General features: G+C 38.9%; 3 protein-coding genes across 6 annotated transcripts; 1 reads left to right on the top strand and 2 right to left on the bottom strand.

Moving 5' to 3' along the window:
* Nucleotides 1–1,367: 1,367 nt before the first annotated feature.
* On the bottom strand, nt 1,368–6,511 carry LOC149390967 (flocculation protein). Its single transcript, XM_089620629.1, has 11 exons — nt 6,122–6,511; nt 5,607–5,674; nt 5,018–5,130; nt 4,419–4,522; nt 4,239–4,339; nt 3,320–3,472; nt 2,889–3,144; nt 2,626–2,705; nt 2,442–2,475; nt 2,232–2,331; nt 1,368–2,138 (listed from the first exon to the last, which is right to left on the bottom strand). The coding sequence occupies exons 1-11, from the start codon at nt 6,405–6,407 to the stop codon at nt 1,670–1,672; spliced, it is 1,764 nt and encodes a 587-aa protein (XP_089476755.1). The 5' UTR covers nt 6,408–6,511; the 3' UTR covers nt 1,368–1,669.
* Nucleotides 6,512–12,872: 6,361 nt separating this feature from the next.
* LOC149390968 (Zinc finger protein 622) lies at nt 12,873–15,286 on the top strand. Its single transcript, XM_089620968.1, has 5 exons — nt 12,873–13,149; nt 13,619–14,206; nt 14,315–14,484; nt 14,587–14,796; nt 14,926–15,286. The coding sequence occupies exons 1-5, from the start codon at nt 13,045–13,047 to the stop codon at nt 15,083–15,085; spliced, it is 1,233 nt and encodes a 410-aa protein (XP_089477094.1). The 5' UTR covers nt 12,873–13,044; the 3' UTR covers nt 15,086–15,286.
* A 744-nt stretch (nt 15,287–16,030) lies between these two features.
* LOC149390969 (E3 ubiquitin-protein ligase, putative (DUF1644)) lies at nt 16,031–19,252 on the bottom strand. 4 transcript variants are annotated; one of them, XM_089621094.1, is made up of 4 exons: nt 18,913–19,252; nt 17,095–18,083; nt 16,459–16,495; nt 16,031–16,388 (listed from the first exon to the last, which is right to left on the bottom strand). In XM_089621094.1, exons 2-3 carry the CDS (start codon nt 18,000–18,002, stop codon nt 16,459–16,461), a joined length of 945 nt encoding a protein of 314 aa, XP_089477220.1. In that variant the 5' UTR covers nt 18,003–18,083; nt 18,913–19,252; the 3' UTR covers nt 16,031–16,388. The 4 variants fall into 4 exon arrangements, with proteins under 4 accessions (XP_089477220.1, XP_089477219.1, XP_089477218.1 ...); XM_089621093.1 differs by having other exon boundaries at nt 16,031–16,382; nt 18,913–19,251; XM_089621092.1 differs by having other exon boundaries at nt 16,031–16,495; nt 19,003–19,249.
* Nucleotides 19,253–19,604: the final 352 nt, after the last annotated feature.

Here is a 19,604-nt window from a genome sequence, read left to right on the forward strand (position 1 = left end):
ATAATCATTAGACTCCAAATCATAAATAGAACGCTAAAACGATTTGCTATTTAACTATACTACATCACCATAATGATTATACACTTAAAATTTACCAAAGATTTGCTATTTAAATAATTTCCAAATTTTAGTGACTTTTAATATTTTATTTATTTTTTAGTGATGGACTTTTATATCCTATTTTATTTTTGTTATCAAATCAATGTCAATTTATAGTGTTAAATTAGATTTAAATGTGAAACATAACTAAAAGAAGAAGTGAATATAGCATAGAACATATCATTCTCAAATAGGGGTAATTAATGTCAGCTATCCTTTTTAAGTTATGTTATATCGTTTGATGAGCATTTATAATGTTAACACTATTTTGGTGTGATTTTTACATTATATATAATATAATTTACTAAACCAAATTTTATTTTTTCCTCCAATGTACTACACTATATTTAGTATAATATGATATTAGTTAAATTTCATTTTCTTCTAATTATATGTTTATAGGATATATATACACTATAATTACTAAATTTGAGTTAATTAAATTAAGATAATGCTCGAAGATCTTATGTAATTTTTAGTGTTACACAGAAGTTAGTGTATCACTAATTATTTGTTAGAAAAATTGCACTAAATAATTTTTTTTTTGGTGTTATTATGGAGGATTTTAATTTTATTTATGGAATTTTAGAATTCTCTAGAAACTGTCTTACATGTGGAAATAGTTTTCAATAGCCATTTTTCGTAATTTTTTTCAATATTAGCCATTTAATTTTTTATTTTTAATTATTAACTATTTAATTTTTGAAGTGTTCATTTTGCTCTCAATAATTGTTAACCAAATTTCAATAATTGTTTACCTGATTTCAATAATTGTTGACAAAATTCAAATTTCAATAACTATTAACCAGATTTCAATAATTGCTGACCAGATTTTGGAGCACAAAAGTATTTTCGTCAAGAGAAAAGGGATATGATTATTGCCGAAATATTTTGAAAATATAAATGAAATATGAAAAGTGGCGCACGTTGATTTCAATAACTATTGGACAGATTTCGGAACAAAAGTATATTTGACAAGAGAAAAGGGATATTATTATCGAAATATTTTAAAAACATAAATGAAATATGAAAAAAAAAACAAAAAAAAAAACAAAAAAAACGCACGTTATATGACTTAGATCTGATCCCAAGTCAAGCATATAGAGGCTTTCAAATTCGCATTAATAGTTGAAATAAAATCATTTTTTCTCTTGTCAAAATAAACTTTAATATATAAGAACAAATCGTAGACAAGGTTTGATCAGATAATAAGATCTAGACAATTAAAGCAACAATGTTGTCCACAAAAAAATAAAAATTTAAAAAAAAAAAAAAAACATTGGCAAATAATACACAAGCATACAGTCTACAAATTGAATGAATTCTCATATTCTTAATGCAAATGTAAATCCTTCAAACTCAAACTACCTACAAGCTAAAATTAGCTCCTAAGAAAGATAATCCCAGCAAACGTGGACTCTATTCTAAACAACAATGCCAGCTTAAACGACAATGCGTGCTTAGGACTCTAGTCTCTAAACAACAATGCCTGCTTATAAACAGACATAACTAAATAACTAAAAAAAAAATTACAGAACAAATATTTATTTAAGTGGCTCGAAATGTCCTGTTACGTCCTGCTGTATCTGCTAGGCTTCTTTCCAGGCTTCTTCACACCATCTTCGGCTTGGCCGCGCTTCGAGCCTTTCCGGGTTGAGTATCGTGGCGGTACCTGCGGAGATCGTGGAATATCATCCGCGGACGGAGATCTTGGAATATCGTCCATGGAAGATTCAGTGAGTAGCTCGCAAGTCTCCTCCCCGAAAGCATCAGAGATATTCTTGTTAGAGCTTGAACTGACCGAATTATGATCCTCTTCGTCCACGTCCAGCTTGGCCTGTTGCTCCGGAGCCGGGATCTTATTAATAGCAACTAGTTGCGGGGATTTCGGAATATCGTCCATGGGAGTTTGAGTGATTAGCTCGCAAGTTCCATCGCCGAAACCATCAGCGATATTGTTGTTAGAACTTGAACGGGCCAAATTGCGATCCTCATCGACCTGCTTGGCCTCTTGCTCCGGCGCTGCTTCCGTGGGAAAACTGAATGAGGAAAAACCGATTAAGAAATTATTTCAGAAATAAACAAATAAATGGAATCCGAAAAAAGTATAGGTCTAAGCGCGCATGTTTAACCTGTTTCCCAAAGGTAGCCTTGGTTCCTCGCAAACCATTTCTTGATGCGAAGGAAGTCTTGGTTCCTCACAAACCATTTCTTCTAAACCATTCGTGGGACCTAATTATGCCTTCAATAATCAGTAAGTATGCAAGTTGACGAAAAGCATACTGATATGAGTACTACTTGTGACTAATTCGAGCTACATTATTTAGAGAAACAAGATTCACCTGCTACCTCGTGGATATGAGTAGCTTGGGAATCCTACAAATAGAAACACTTATAGTGAGTATAAAGAGCGCAAGAAAAATCCTGTGGAAAGATTCTTTATTGCAAATATTCTTTCCTAGACGAGACTTTAAGGGAGGGGTGAAATTTCTTTCAGCTCTTGAAGCACATTCTAGAAATAAAAACCTGATTTATCTCAATATTGATGTTAACTTCATCGGGCAATGAAGCTTCATTCTGTGACTGTAAAGGTGTGGCTTCCAAACCTGAAGCAGAGATTGAGGTTTCCGGTTTTTAGATAATTGATATTTCTTCCGTTAGTGAACATAGAACTAGAATAGGACTGACTGACTGAGCGCATACTTACAGATGACAAAAAGTATTCAACAGAGAAAAAAGAAAAGAAAATATACATACGAATGCGATCAGAGTTAGATATTCCAGAATACCTTTAGAGCTAGATATTCCGGTCACTTGGCGTAAAGATGCATTTAGTAGTTCAGACTTGTCCTTCTCATTAACACTACTGTGCACTCTTTCAGCTATCAGAGGATAGGGCACAGCTCTTTTTTCAACACCAAAAGATGACCAGTCAATCCTTTTAGATGGTAATGTACTAAGCATCTCTTCAGATGCTTTAGCTCGCACTCTCTGCAATTCCTCCTTGATGTTCCATGACCCTGAAGCAGGGGTGTCCCTTCTGGCCTGTAATCACGTATCACAGTGTAAAAATATGAGAGAAATCCAGCTTCAATTTACCATCACAAGAAACTAAAAGCAAAGTTTCTTAAAATAGATTTTAACGTGCAATTTTTCTTCATCTTTGTCCCAAAAAAAAAAAAAAAAAAAAAAAAAAAATCTAAGTTGCACTGTACTGTACCTTTGTTGAGGGTAACGAAATACTACCAACTGAACTCGGTGTTGCTTCATCGAAAAGAAGTGTTCCCATAGGTGATGGAGAAGCCCATAAAGGGCGTGCCTTCATATACAATTTGGCCATATCTGCTGGTGAACCACCTTCATCTTCAACAACCTGCCAGAAAAGAATCAGACTCTGAATTGCAGCACATAGTATAACAGTCAGGTACCAAATTTATTTTATTTTTCATACAGGGACCATTTATAGAAAATGGTAATAATTGCAAGCCCAAATAATTTACGATCAATGATACAAAACAAAGAAGTCAGACGAATAAAAGGCACTTATTTCAAACCCATGGAAACACTTAAGAGACAAATGAACAAGGCATAGATTGAATGTAGCAAACATACAACAATGTAACTCAATAGAGCTCTTTGTATACAACACTAGAACTTAAGTTCTCCATCATTCGGACTTCACCACAACTTTTTGCATAAAATCACCTAACCTGAATATTAACTCAGCCTTCAAATTTTGTATTACCTCCGGAACATCTGCATTAATGTACCTAGTGAAGCATGACATGTCATCACAAAGGCTACCCTATCCACTTTGATTTCCTTTTTTTTTATAACTGTGGTGTCCAAGGTTAATCCCAACTAAAATCCACGAGCCTTGGCATTATCTACCGAGAGACGACACCAGTGACCCTAATTGTTGCGTCCGGGGGGAATTGAACCAGGGACTAATAAGGTCCCAATAATCACCCTTACCACTAGACCAACCCCTTGAAGCTCTCTTTGATTTGCTATTATTTACAATATTTTCGAGTGTGCAACTCGCAGATTCACAAACTCAAGCCAGAAGGAAACTCAAAAATGAAACAAGTAGCCATTTATATTAACTAAATGAGAGAGAGAGAGAGTAGAAGCCACACGTTTTTTGAATCTGACTTCAATGATGATTTCGGTTTCTTCTCTGAAAGCCACCTCCTCGCCTCCATTACTGCTGTGCATCTAAGATTCTTCTCTTCTTCTTCTGTAACATAATTCACATGTTAACTCAATACATATATTAAACAAGTTACAATTTTAATTTACCATAAGCATATTCCCACCTTCAGCCTTTTCTTTTGGTGTCTTAGTTAGTCTCTGTAAGCCCACGTCTTTGCCATCTACCACTCTTGATTCAATAATCTTTAGTAATCTGTTGTACTCTTCCCTGTTCAAACACCAAACCGCACCTCTTAAAAGATAGGACTATTGCTAATAATAATAATAATAAATGCCTACAAAATGTATTCTTCTATTCTAAAGGATTGATAGTATATCATTATATACAATTTAAGGTACAGAAGGCACAGTCAGGTAACTTTTATGAACAGTAATAATTGAGGTAGCCACTTTTTCCAAATTACAATTGAAAAAATTACTTTTCTTTTTGTGGGAGGCCCAAGTCTAAAAAAAATATTAAATCCGTGATAATGATATCATGAATCGTGACAGTTCAGAGAATTTTCAGATGTGGAACCCATTATTGGTATTATGTGCTTCTGCCATAATGAATTGAAGAGGGGAAGAGAAAACTAGAATAAAACAGAACAATGCAAATAGGTAATGTTAAAAAAACAAACATATAACCACACTCGAGAAGCTTCTGAGTAAACACAACTGAAGGATCTATAATTCAAATAATGATTGCTATATTCTCAATCACCTCGAAAATGTTTCTTGCATAAGTAGCTCTTCTATTGCTCTCAATTTATCTCTTTTCCCCGCTTTTGGCTCCAGATCTTTCCTAAAGTAGTTGACCTTTTCTGATTTGTTACTCTGATTCAATAACAAAAAGACGAGCATGAAACCAATAGATTTGCAGAAAAGATTATATTGACTGCTGATACAAAACAATGAGAAAGTATACTTAAACATAATACCATAAATGTGTAGAAAATATCGAATTGACTGCTGATACAAAACAATGAGAAAGTATCTTAGATTGACATAATAGTAACAAGCATACATCAACAGGCTAGTGTCCTCTTCATTACACATGTACATATTTCAACATTCAGTGCTTCCGACCAAATTATATTCAAAGTGCAAACTTATATACAAAGTACGAGAGAAGAATCAAATTTATTTTGCAAACATAATAAAAACTGAAAGAAAGAAGAAAAAAAAAACTGTTCTGAAGAATGCTAAGACCTATTGACATGAAAGCTAAAAATGATTCAGCACCTGATTCCAACACAATAAAATGATCTCCACAGGTTCAAAAATATTTAATAAAATAGTAGAAATATTACCTCCTTCGATAAATTGGCACGTTGAGACAGCGAATCATCCTCATCATAGTCATTTTCAACATTACCCTCTGTAAGAGGGACAAGTCAATTATGTCGAATATGAAAGGGCACACAAGAACTAATAAACCAATCAACCCGGCCATCCAAACTAACAGAAGCCTATTACTATCCACTAAAAACCCACAACCACTCAAATTAAGCACGAGAGAGTGATGTAATAACTAGCATCTTTTAGTCTTAACGACAATTAATTCTAGGACAAATATATAAAAGATAAAAAGGACTGAAGTCAAAAACTTAATTCCTCGCCATCATTTAGCCGTACAATCTCAAAACCCTAGCCAGACCAGCAATTAAGTCCCCAATTCCTCGGTAAGTATCAGTGCAAAACTATTTACACTAAATTCCTCAATAAATGACACTAATAACAAAGTCTTCAGTCAGAAATGCAACAAAAATTCATAGCAAACTACTAGCGAGAGACAGAAACAAAGAGAAGAATCTATTTCACCAACCCGAACCAGAATCGCTCTCCGACGACGAATCAGAATCTGAATCCGAATCGGAATCCGAATCGTCCTGAGAGAAGACGGTGGAGATAAGCTTCCCAGCGCCAGTTGCAATGGCCCTTGTAGGGCTGAGGAGGAGCTTGGAGATCCAATTAGGGTTTCTGGTATCGGAATCGTCCAATTTCGGCCTCTCGTACGGCGTCCTCGAGCCTGCAGGTCGTCTGGCTCGAACCATCTTCCCACCGGACTGAGGCTCTAGGCTTCTTCCCCGGGATCCAGAAACGCCCGCCATGGCCGCGATGTTCGAATTCCGTACACAGAGACTCGTTGCAAAGATAGACTATTGGCGTTCTGAGTAACGGAAAGAAAAAGAGAGAGAGAGAGGTTCGTACTTCGTAGCGGTTTTTACTTTTTATTCGTATTTTTCATAATTTTTTTTTTCTTTCTGAAATGTGATCTAAGGAATTTGATTTCCACCGTTGGATTGAATAAGATCCGGATAGTTTATGTTTTCTTTAAAAAACGTCATTTAATTTGAATGAGATTGGAGCAACAAAAATAAATAGAGGGGTTTGTGCGCTTTATCAGTTTGGATTGTCTATTGTTCGGTTTAATGGCAAGAGTTAGTAACTATAGTGCATTGATGAATATATTTTTTTTTCTATATTTAGTATATTGATTTTTTTACCAGAAACTAGTATATTGATGATATATATATATATATATATATATATGAAAGATTCTTAACTTTAAAGTATTCAATATTGATTATTTGCATGTCAATAGTTAGTTCCTTTCTTTCACACCTAGGTTTTTTTTTTATCGGTTGAATTTTTTAAAAAATATTCAATTTGATATTTAAGAGGGATTGCAATTTTATACTCAGGATCATGTGTCTTCGATATTAATATATTTTGATTTGGATTTAGACCATACTTCGCCATCGAAGAGCAATTCTATCTCGGGTGGGTAAAATACATCATTTTCTTTGTTTATGTTTCTTGATAGTTGTTTGCTATGAACTTTTTTGTTGTATTTCTAAATAAGAATTATGCCATTAACTATATTTATTGAGGAAAAATTATAAGAGTATAGTTAGTGTTGTCGCTCGTTTTCGGATAAAAATTTAGAGACATGAACGGTTCGCAAGGCCTGACCAAGTGATCGTGTTCGAGCCTATATGTATTTGACTCGGTATCCCGAGCCTATTTCAAGCGGGTGGAGTGTCTTTCACGTCCTTCGAGGTGGCCTAAAAATAAGAAGAAAGAAATCACATTCAAAGGAACACCGAGGCGTCGTCTTTGATTACCTCTCTGACGCTCAATATTAATTGGATTTAGGTAGAAAATAGAGGGTTTTAGAGAGATTTGGGTGTTCAGGGAGAGATTGTGAGAGAAACGAGCCTCCACGGTGTTTCAGCAGCGTTCCGAGACTCATAAATGACTTACCAGTTGCTTGGGTCGAAGCCTATATTTATATGCATTCATAAAAGCGTGCCCTTAGGGGTGGTGGAGAGACTTTTCGTGTGAGGTGGCCGAGTGGCCGATCAGCTGATGACCGAGCGGCCGAAAGGTCCAGGTCTTCTGCACCATGCGAGCCCTTTGGGCCGGGTTCAGAGATTTTGTGATGACACGGTATTCTGTTTTGGGCACCCAAAAAGGACCGATATCACATGGCATATGCATATTTTTTATGTCTGAAATAGCCCGATAACATTAGCCCCCCCTTGGACGACGAAAAAACAACGAGGTGCCCCGAATAGAGTTAGACGCGATTGAAGAGATAAGGGCGGAAGAATTTACCCGCATGGCTGCCCAGAAGAGAGTCGTCGAGAAACACTACAACTCGAAAGTCAAGGCTCGTCACTTCGTCAAAGGAAGCCTCGTCTTACGGAAGGTATTCTAGAACACGCAAGTACATGGAACAGGATTACTCGAGCCAAACTGGGAAGGGCTCCGAAGAGATGAACGAAACAGAGATCAAACACCCATGAAACGCAGAGCACCTCCGCCAATATTTCCAATAGGCCCCATCACCGAAGTACCTCGCACAAATCTCAAAACTGTCATGAGGCGTGAGAAAGGGGTTCATGGCGTCGAGTCTCAGAACCAATCTCAAAACGTCACAAGGAGTGAGAAAAGGCTCGCGGCGTCTAGACCTTGCACAAATCTCAAAACCATTACGAGGCATAGGCTCACGGAGTCAAGACCCCGAACGAACCTTGAAACTGTCATGGAGCATTAACAATGTTCACAAAAAAAAAAAAAAAAAAAAAAGATTGTAAAGATAAACATGTATACGAACAATAATTTTTTTTTGCATATGGATTCAAAAGAACAAGAAAGCGTACAAGTGCCAATGCAATAAAGAAAAACGTTCATTTGTCGAAGAAAAAAAAACCAAAATTAGGGCCCGCAAAAAGATGGCTAGTCAAGAAAAATGCATGACGAACCGCATCGTCAAAAGAAAGAAATCAACAAATGGCAGTTTGCCTAGGATCATAAAAAACCCAAATGCGGAAAGTCATAAGCCACCGCACAAACAAAAGAAATGGTAAACTCAAGCTTCAATGGATGAGTCATCATCCTCGTCTTTGTAATCATCTAATGCAGCATGCCACTCCGCGAGGGACTTCCTCATCGAGTCAGTAAGCAACCGACGCATAACATGTTTGTTCAACGACAAGACGATCTCTCTCTAACCGAAATGAATCTCGCTCCACTCAAAAGACATCTCGCTCCCTCCGAGTAGCCTCCAATGCGGGACGCAGATGACAGAGCTCGATCCCCTTATTACGAAGCTTCACCGAAGATGTCTCAACCTCAACCCTAAACTTTTTAATCAAGGCGAAACTCAAATGTTTTGTGGTCCTCTCCCTGGTATCGCCATCCTGTCTTGCAGCCTTCACACGAATGTCGCCAGCCTCCTTCGTAGCACGGACGACCTCTGACGTCGCCCTAGACCCCATCAACAAGTCGTCGAAGTTGCACTGAGTAACAAGTGAAGAAGTATAGCCCTAAAAAAGGCAATAACACAAAAAAGGCTACGTGCATGAATTAAAAGACCGACACGACGAAAATTTCGAGCATGCGCAACAATGAGAGAATTGACAGGTATCTGATCCACCTTAGCCATCTCCTTCATCGCTCTAGCGATTGTTGATGTGAGAAATCACACCAAAACAGTCACGACAAATTTATGATCGGAAATTGGTCGATTTATATTTGTAGATGGGTCTCAATTCTCCGTGACAAGACCAAACTGAAACTCTTAATGAATTGAAAATTGAATAAAGAAGCAAAGAAAAATGTAAAATTAGCTCGGGGCTATTTGTATTAAGATCGCTCAAAATAGTACAAATATATGAATTTGAAGGCAGGAATGGAAATAGAATGAAAGTAACGTGCCCGACATGGGCTTAATTGTCTTATATTTATAGTCTGGGGAAATGAGGTTATGAGCTCCGGACTGTTAGGGACACGTTGTGTGTCAGTTGGAACTCACTACTGCATCTTGAGACACCTGTCGTTGGAGACCTATTTGTATGAAAAGCGGTTGCAGATCGATCAGGCTGACGAGCTTTGTAACTCTAGATCTTCGGGGAGCAGTTATCTCGAACTGGCATTTGAATCTTCTGACGGTCTAGTGTAATACCTGAACCTGTTAACGACAAATATATGGGCTTGGGCCCAATTAACTTGTACTAGGCCAAATCCTTCTTTATTTAAATTGATGACGAAGCCTAACATCAACAGCGACTATAAGGTGTAACTCTCGAGACGAAGGTGTCGCTGCAATGGATGACGATGGGCGAAGAACCTCATTTTGCTTCTTCGAGGAGGAACCACTGTGGGGCTCGATCGCAAGCAGAATGTCGTCCCTCCCTATTTTCAAGATCACGCTCCCTTTCTTTGGCTTAGGCGCAACACTTTTCTCGACACGAGACTTCAATAAACCGGACTCGAGAAGTGGAGGAAGCCTCGCCCTCAACCACGTCGCCATCGTAAGGAACCGCAACATGACCTCTCCGACAACGCACGAGTCCTCGCCGGATGTTGACGAGCTACAGACTACCGCCTCCCATTGACGAAGAAGATGAGCCCGTAATCCACATACCACGAGTACTGCGGAGCGTCTATGTAGACCGCGTCTTCTCCATGGCAGAGATCTCGTAAATCATTGTGACGCCCCTAGAAACTCCAAAGGCGAAAAAATCTTGAACGGAGATTTCAGGAGTCGTCGAGCCAACTGCTCTCAGGCGTAACTAAACCCCCTGCCCCGCTAAACAACTCGCGCTCAAACCGGAGCATGCGAAAACATCAACCCCCAAGACCACGCCCCGTTCAACGGCATACCGTCCAGCGAGTCTTTAGTTTCTAGAAGATTGCAAGAAGCAGAAGAACAATTCATCCCATCAAGAGCTTTTTCATTGCCTCCACTTCGCAAATCGGCGGCGAGGCACTCTCTACGGGTACAAAACACTCGACGACTCCTATTGCTCGTACCAACGTCGCCCGGATGGACGATCTCTGACTCACGCGACGTGGCTCCTGCAGCGATGACCTCGTCTCAGGCCCGTGAGTCACAATGAGGAATGAAACTGAGGACCGGGCTCTCAGATCTGTGCGAAAAGAGCACACACTCGCCCTCGATCGAAGGTACAACCGTCGGCTCTTCCCCGCTCATTTCGAAGCTTTATACAATAAATCATGAAATTTATGTCTCTGCTCAAAGATAGGGAAAAATTATCTATGTTCTCTAAAAATGAAGTAGGGATTTCATCGAGAATGAAGTATTTTTGAGATGACGATGGTAAAATCTCAAGAGAGTCACGTGCACCGACATCGACATTGTCGGGAGGTGTGAGCCCATTGGCCACTGGTTGGTTAGAAGTTATCAATGGAGATGAGAGTTTTTCCTTTTTTGTTTCCAAAAAGAAAAAAATATGAAATTATGTCCAGAAAAGAAAAAAAAAAAGGAAAATGAATAAAGAGAATGGAAGAAAAGAATAGAGAGAGTATGAGACAACTACAAAGAGACCAAAATACCAATCCTCGTACATAAGGAAGGAATCAGAATATTTAAAAGAAGAGGGAAATAGAAGCGAGACAACAACAACACAAGAAACCCTTCAAAAACATAAACAAAAAGAAAAAGAAAAAGTAATAAAAATAATAAAAAGAGCTTCACTCAACGACAACCAAAGAATAAAGGTTGAACTGGAGAAAGTCTCACAAACGACATAATTCGTACATGAGACTTGGTGGGCTGTTGATATAGCATTGTTTCGTACGGCCAAAACGACAATAACGAATGGAGAAAAACGACAAAGAAAAAATCAGTCCACGTGGTGCCCAGGCCCAAAAAAGATGGGAAAAATTCCAAGTAACCCATATAGCTAAACAAACCGCGTGCATCCCATAAACATCACTTGCCCCAAAAATAAACAAATGGTCAAAGTGACCAGCCCCATAAAACTTCCCACACACCACATGAACATCACTTACGTGGGACCCACTAACATCAACGCAGCAACACCACATCACCATATTACTTGCCCCACTGATAACAACACAATGCGACTTTTGAAAGCTCTTGATACAAAATTGATGTTGTATCACAAATGCCACCTATTCCGCAAAAGCGCACACGTCAACTTTACGGGCCAAGCGTAAGCCACAAAGACCACAAGCCACGCGAGCGTCAAGAATTGACTACCCCAAGCCTTCAATGGACAATTTTCCACAAGGAAAGAGGCAAAAAAATATCAAAGTTGAAAGCTCACTTGGGAAAGAAATAAAGAAAATGTTCTTGACTCCATATAAATATCACTTATAAATATGTGGACACACAAAATTTGTGGAAAAATGACTAAATACGCGATACAGGGAAATCCTCTGAACCCTTCTAGCTCATTTTCTCTACTTCTTATAGGCAAAGGAAGAACCGAATTCAAACGAGGTCAAGAACAGAGATAAAGATAGGACATCTCAAGGCGAATCACACCGCCCACCTCGAATTCCCAAAAGTAACCATCGCGGTCGTAACGTCACAAGATATCTCGACCCGTTACGATTCTTTCGGAACCATAAAAGATTTGACACCCGTAACCCAAGAACGAGATACGTCGCAAGCTCACACCCTGACACGTGTCAAATTTTATCTAAAAAAATCGCATTAATAATATATACACTACGAGTTTAAGTGAAATAATGCATTAGTATTTTTGGTTTTTGGAAATGTCATATTTGTACCAGAAGTATACCAATTTTTTCTTTTAAATATTTAGATATTCCTCTGTATTTTAAAATGAAAGACAAAAAAAAGTTAAACAAAACTACTAAGAGCATCTTTAATGGTTTGTGGCTTAACAATTGTGAGGACTTGCTAGTAATTAGCAAAAGTTGTAAGCTAGTTGCTTACCATTATTTTGCGCTTTACCTATTAGCTTAACTAAGCTACTTAGCTTAGCCAATTAAATGGGCCCATTTTTATTTTTTTATTTAATAAGTGAGAATTAAATAGAAAATAATAATAAAATATTAATTATTGACGTGTGAGATAAAGTTAAGCTAGGAGAGTAATTTATGCTCTAAAGTTGATTAAATTTCAAAAGAATATATATAGGTCATTTTCACAAAACTTAGTTACGAGACGAGCGTGACGATAACCCTGACGATTAGAAGCGTTATTTCATACGCTACGTCGAATACAATTTATAAGCGCGTGCGCGCGTGTATATAGGTATATATTAATAAATATCCATGTATTACCGAATGTCCTGTAAAACCCTCTGGCTCTCTATAAATCTCTTTCGCGTCTCTTTTCCATTTTTCCGAAACCCAAACGTTATAATAGCCGGATTTTGTTAATCTAGGGTTTTCATTGGACCATCGATCGATTGAAAGAACACATAAGAAGATTAAGCAATGCCGGGGCTTTCTTGCAACGCTTGCAACAGGGAATTCGCGGACGATTCAGAGCAAAAGCTTCATTACAAGTCCGAATGGCATCGCTACAATCTCAAGCGCAAGGTTTTATTTTGCTATTCTTTTTTTTTTTTTTTTTTAAATAACTCTTGATTTTTGTTCGATTTGTAGGGTTATTTGTTTCATTGAATGCTTTGTGTTTGAATTTATTGGATTATTGTCTAGCGATAAAGTCAAACAAATCGTTTGGGAGGTTGATTGGGATTGTTGGAATGAATTTGGTTCAGTTTCTCTGGAGATCGAGAACATAAATGTGTTCACTATATTCACTTTGGTTGATAAATTGTAAAATAAAAGTTTCGTTCCACGGTAGTTTGGTTGATTTTTTTTTCCTGGGTCTCTGACGCTTTTCGATGGCTGAATTCGATTATTGCATTGTTAAAATTATGCTGTCCCATTTTTCCAAATGAACCTTCAAAACTTTTATTTAGTTGCCTTGATAGATTGGTTGAAGGCTCTTTAGTTTTGTTCATGTTCGGCGCTTTACAATATCTTGTGGATAAACTAAAACCAGGTCGCGGGTGTCCCCGGAGTTACAGAAGCCCTGTTTCTGACTAAACAGTCTGTCGTTGCCCAAGAGAGAAACCAGCCAAGCAAAACCCCGATGCTATACAGCTGTGGGCTCTGTGGAAAAGGTTACCGGAGCTTCAAGGCTCACGCCGAGCACCTCAAATCCCGGGCCCACGTTCTGCGAGCCTCTCAGGGGCCAATCAAAGAATACGACGAGATGGCGATAATCAAGCCGATTCGGCCCCGCGTCCAGAAAAAGGCGGTCGAAAGCGAAGATGAAGATGAAGATAGCTACGATGAGGATGAGTGGGTCGAGGTTGACCCGGATGACAAGATGTATGCCGAATTGGCCGCCGGAGGAGCGTCGGCGTCTGGCTTGAAGAACGTTGATGAAGAAGATTCTGACGAGGAAATGGAGGAAGAAGATGAAGAGTTCGGAGATTTGGACCCGACTTCTTGCTTCATGTGCGATTTGGAGCACGACACTATAGAGAGCTGCACGGTTCACATGCACAAGCACCACGGCTTCTTCATCCCCGATATCGAGTACTTGAAGGACCCTAAAGGCCTTCTCACTTATCTCGGCCTCAAGGTGATTTATCGCTTTTCATGTATTTTTTTTTTTTTTTTGGTTTTGTGCTTGCTAATAACAGAACTTGGCATCGGTATGTATATTTACTTGGTTTTATTTTGTTTTCAGGTGAAACGGGATTTCATGTGTCTCTACTGCAACGATAGATGTCTTCCATTTATCAGCTTGGAAGCTGTCAGGAAGCATATGGCAGCGAAAAGCCATTGCAAAGTGCACTTTGGCAACGACGATGAAGAGGACGATGCAGACTTGGAGGATTTCTACGATTACACCTCCAGGTTTCTTTGAATTAAATCTCGTTAATCCGTATCCCAATGTGCCCATAATTTACTGTGGATCTTGAGCGCTGAATGTGTGGGATTTCTTTTTTCCGGGTGCAGTTATGTGGATGTGGATGGAAATCAACTGGTTGTTTCAGGTGAAGGAAACACCGTGGAGCTTGCGGGCTCTGAGCTCGTCATCACTAACAAATCGAGCAACAAAACCTCAACCAAAACAATTGGGTCCCGGGATTTCTTGCGCTACTACCGGCAGAAACCCAGACCGTCTCCCTTGAATAATGTTGCAATATCAGCTTCATTGGCCGCAAGGTCAGATTCTTCAAAACCCCCATTAAATATATATATAACTAGATAATGATTTCTTTTGCCTGCATCAACAGATATACAAGGCCAAAGACTAAATCAAGTGTGTGTATTTGGTGGTGGTTGTGTATTCAGGTACAGAAGCATGGGATTGGCAACAGTGCAATCAAAAGAACGCCTGGTGAGGATGAAAGTACTAAAGGAGATGAACAGGTCTGGTGTTGAGTCAATGCGCAGTAAGATGGGAATGAAGAGCAATGTCATCAGGAATCTGCCCAAGAACTGCACGTATTAGTTTTCTTTGTTGTACTTGTATTGATATATTCATATATAGTGTTCTTCCTTGAACCTGGCCTCGAGGATATTCTTGTACCTGTGCTCCTATAGCAAGTTTTCCTTCTTTTTTATTTTTATTTTTTATTTTTAACTTTCTTCTCACCGAAGTATTAGTATCACAAACTTGGTTTCTTTCAATATAATTTGCTTATTTCTTCTATTACGTACTGAAAAAACCGTTTGTTGAATGCGTGTGTATTTTCTTGTACCCCTTTGGAAATGCTTTGCATGGTGGTACGGGCATTAACAATTTTAGACCCTGGATAGTGAGCAAGAATACACAAGTATTAGTGCATCTGGGTTTGTTTTACTATCTGACTATTTGTATACAAGTGCTTCCAGAGTGTGACTGAGCTTTGTTGTACTGATTTCCTTTTAGCTTTGATAATCAATAAGACCTCAATGCCATACTTGTCTTGTATTATATTCTGAAAGTATAATTACAACAGTATTACACAAGCACTTGTATACAATCCATAGTACAGACACGAGAGTATAGGTGAGGTGAGTGGACTCTTGCAGGTGGATTGCAAGGCAAGCTGTTTTCCGGCTAATCAGTCCCCGGACGTAACACAAAACAAACATGCAATATGCCCAACAACGTTGCTGAAAATCACATGCCAAGGATTGTTGTTGGCCTTTGCCTCAGCGCCCTGGCCAATGATCCCGTTTCATTGCGGTTCACGGAAAGGCTTAGCCTTCTGATATTACACTCCGTTTTGTTCTAAATGCAATTTTTTTAGCCGGTTTGGTTCCATTCCAATAGTTTCTCATTGGAAAATCTATGCACACTGGTTCGACTCGGATCAAATCTCAGAGACTGAACCCCTTAATTGTAAGAAAAGAGGCTTAAAACTGTTACCAATATACATATATCATAGATCATAAACAACACAGTGATAGCTAATCAACTTATCATTGTCGACAAATATCTGATGGATGGGCAGAACCGAACAAGGTGAATATGAACAGAATGATGTTAGCAGCCATGAACATTACCAGAATTTTGTCGACCAAGCAACAATGGTTAAGACTTAAAAAGTTTCTAAAACAAAAAGAAAAGGCAAAGCTATGAAATTGCCAACAAAAAGTTTGGAAATCCATGTGTGTGTGTGTCTGTACAAAGGAAGGACATTGTACTACTAATAAACTTGATTCAACCCACCATGATCCAGATGAAGCTTTCAACCGCACGGATCTTTCTTCCTTTCCCTTTGCTTCACTTCTCTATTCAAGCACACTCTTACAAAGATCACCTGAACCTTCAATGCATCACATATCAGAGTTTTCTACAGATTTCTCCACTGCACCAAAAGCTTGGACAAGGCATACCTAACTATCGTAAAAGCGAGAACGTCTTCTTCGAGAACTGCAGACACAAAAACCCGTTAATATCTCACCTTGACAAACTTAAATCACAGAGTGAGCTTAGTGATATCCTTTTTTGAATCACGCTGTGCCGTTTTGATGAGACCTTAACCCATGTACATCGCTTGAAAACTAAAGTACGTGCGACCTCATCATTTTAAACAAGCCTGATACTGTGTGGGTACCAATAATGTAAATTCTAATAACTAAAAGTGAAAAAAAAAAAGAAACAAAAACAATGCTCGCTCAGTTTCATACTCATCATTTAATAATTGTTACATTTATCTACATTTTGGTTGACTTCACCTTGTTAATTTACTCAATCGAAAGCTCTCGACCATTGGTAAAATTCAGAACAAATGATATATTTTCTTTAGTAAATTAACATTAAAACGTCAACCAACCTACCAATGAAGCGATTATTTTTTTCCAACAATTTAATTAAACACGAGGCTAATCTTAAAATAGACGTAAAGCTAACAGATGATTGTGAGAAACATAAATGTCAATTAAGTGATTATGTAACATGTAAATGTCAACCAACCTATGGGGATATGATCGAGCATTTCAATAAATAAATGAGGGATTAAATAGCACGACCTTCGGTGATTGGACCCGCTTCTGGTCCGGGCAGTCGGCGGGGCCGTGAACTCGTCATCAATCTCGTCCACCCTGTACTCGGCGGCAAACTCGACGGAAGTGACGGAGCCGTCGTCGGAGTTCGAGTTGTCGTAGCTCGAGCGGCGGCTGCCTCTCCTGGCGGCATCGTCCCCGACCCGCCTCGACCTCCTCCTGTTCCTCAGGTTGTCGAAGACCTGGTACAAGATGCATGAGCTCCACCACCCTCCCCCGTCTTCCCCGCCGCCGCCGCCGGCGAAATCCTCGAACTCCGTGTCGTCGTCGTCGCCGTACTCGATGACGTAGTCCCCGAGGACGACCCCTCGGGGGACCTCGGAGTGGATGGTGCTGAGGACGTCGATGATCTCCGAAGATTGCTGGAAGTTGTCCCAGTCGAGCTGCCGGGCCGGGTCGATCTTCGAGGGCCGAGCGTGAGGGTGCTCCGTCTGGGCGTGGCTCTGGAGCTCCGAGTAGGTCCCGGAGAATCGGCAGCCTTCTTCGTCGCAGCAGCGGTTCTTCTCGTCCAAGTACTCTCGGGCCTCGTTTACGGCCACCCAACCCGTGACCTCGCCTCTGCACAGCGGGCAGCTCGGCTTGTTGCGCTGCTTCTCGTCCGGCTCGGCCTCCGTCGGAGAAGAGGGTGTGATTCCGAAGGCTGTTTTGAAGCGGTCCAGGCAGTTCGAGTGCATGTGGTTGGTGTCGCACACGAAGGCTCGGCAACCGTTCTCGAAGCACGAGCATTGGAGGAGCACGGTGTTGTGAGGGAAGTCCAGGCATATCGGGCAAATCACGTCTTCCCAGTTCGTGACTAGAGGAATACTGTTGTTGTTGTTGTTCTTATTATCATCGTCGCATTGAGGCCCTCTGTCGCTGTAAGGACTTCGAGCCATTGACGATGAGCGATGTATAGGCGACGATTTTACCGACAATCACGTTCTCGATGATCCCGTGTAGTGCATTTACATACAAAGCTGCAGAAAATAAGCACAATCAATCATCGAGGATAACACAAAATCATGTTTTTAACTTGTAGGAACGAGGGACGAGCGACGATGTAATTCGGATTTCCTTCCAACAATATCATATTTTGAGGTACTACTTGTATTCAAAAGACACCTTGAAAGAGAATTACTTCTTTCTCAAATCAAACTTGGTTATCCCTAACCTTGACTTTCTTAATGATTCCAATAAGAAAGCTTGAGGCCACAGAAAACCAGTTCACAGCTTCTGGGTCATTCATGACACTATTTAATGGTTATATAAGCTTAGAAAAAATTCATGGGCATGAAAATAAATATACATAACCATATTGAAACGGCATTTCCTCCTCTATTTCACAGCTCTGATTTCAGTACCCCGAAAATATGTCAACAAAAATGGTTAAGTATTGACCGCAAGGAATGGAGGCAAAAAGTCAACAAACACATACACCACCAAACGAGCAAAATAATAATAATAATAATAATAATAATGGAAAAGAAACAAAAGTATTGAATCGGCAGAGTCTGAAATCAGTTACTTTCAATTTGAATCAACATCGATACACGAACTCAGAACAGCACAGGGGTCAAAGAAGATGATCAAAATGAATAGTGATGAAAAATGACAAAGTTAACCAATCAGAAATTATCAGCTTCGTCGAATAGAATAATAAGCATATGATCGGAAGGGAATCAAACTTGAAAAGAAAAGAGATATTGATGAAACTGATACATATATGTATGTATTTTTTTTATAATCGATTAAGACAAGCACTCGAATGGGCTTCGATGTGTGAATGAATACGAAATTGGTATTTACCAAATCAAGAGAAGGTCGTGACTATGGCATCAGAATTATTCAACCGACGAACCGAAAGAGATGTAAGAGAGTGATGATTTGTTGCCTCACCTGATATAATATGACAAATTATAGGTTTATGAAATGTGAAAATAACTCGATAAAGTCCAGCACAGAGAGAGAGAGAGTTTTTTTTTTTTTTTTTTTTAATATATGTAAGTAAAGTTATGATGAGCAATGACTTATTTTAAAGAGAAGTTTTTTATGTTTGTGTTTTGTTTTCGTGGTCTTTTTTCAGAGTTTGCGTTTCTCTGATTGTGTACGCTCAGACTCAGAGGGTATTAGGTAGGGTCTCTCTCTCTATCTTCTCTCTCTTCTTTATCCTACTTTCCAAAAGGAATGAAAGAGATGGAGAAAATAATATTTTTATTTTATATAAATTAATGGGAAAAAAGCTGCTATTGTATTGTAACTTTGTGACCTTAAATGACAAATGAGCCCTTCTTCTCGTTGACCACTTTTAAAATTTTACATGATGAAAATCAGAAAAAAATTCTTACCTCAAAAAATAAAATAAAATAAAAAATAAGAATAATCCTCAACTTTATGTTAATGATACATTTTTTTTTCTCACGATATTAATCTCCCGTAACTTTTATTTTATTTTGTTTTTATCAAATGTAAATTGTAATCCCCTGTAACTTTTAGTGACT

This window comes from Urtica dioica, chromosome 7 (assembly GCF_054948205.1).
Source record: "Urtica dioica subsp. dioica isolate 48M chromosome 7, U.dioica_male_clone48M_v1_H2, whole genome shotgun sequence".
Taxonomy (NCBI): Eukaryota; Viridiplantae; Streptophyta; class Magnoliopsida; order Rosales; family Urticaceae; genus Urtica; species Urtica dioica.

Bases quoted from the DNA above. Each gene is read 5' to 3' on its own strand.
- LOC149390969 (XM_089621094.1), bottom strand. From the start codon at position 18,002: ATGGCTCGAAGTCCTTACAGCGACAGAGGGCCTCAATGCGACGATGAT. The intron at 16,496-17,094 runs GTCGTGCTATTT...TTGTGTCTGCAG, and splicing joins AGCGGGTCCAATCACCGAAG to TTCTCGAAGAAGACGTTCTC.
- LOC149390968 (XM_089620968.1), top strand. From the start codon at position 13,045: ATGCCGGGGCTTTCTTGCAACGCTTGCAACAGGGAATTCGCGGACGAT. The intron at 14,207-14,314 runs GTGATTTATCGC...TTTTGTTTTCAG, and splicing joins TCACTTATCTCGGCCTCAAG to GTGAAACGGGATTTCATGTG. The intron at 14,485-14,586 runs GTTTCTTTGAAT...TTCCGGGTGCAG, and splicing joins TTCTACGATTACACCTCCAG to TTATGTGGATGTGGATGGAA.
- LOC149390967 (XM_089620629.1), bottom strand. From the start codon at position 6,407: ATGGCGGGCGTTTCTGGATCCCGGGGAAGAAGCCTAGAGCCTCAGTCC. The intron at 5,675-6,121 runs GTTGGTGAAATA...TCCCTCTTACAG, and splicing joins GGAGAGCGATTCTGGTTCGG to AGGGTAATGTTGAAAATGAC. The intron at 2,332-2,441 runs GTGAATCTTGTT...AGGCATAATTAG, and splicing joins TCATATCCACGAGGTAGCAG to GTCCCACGAATGGTTTAGAA.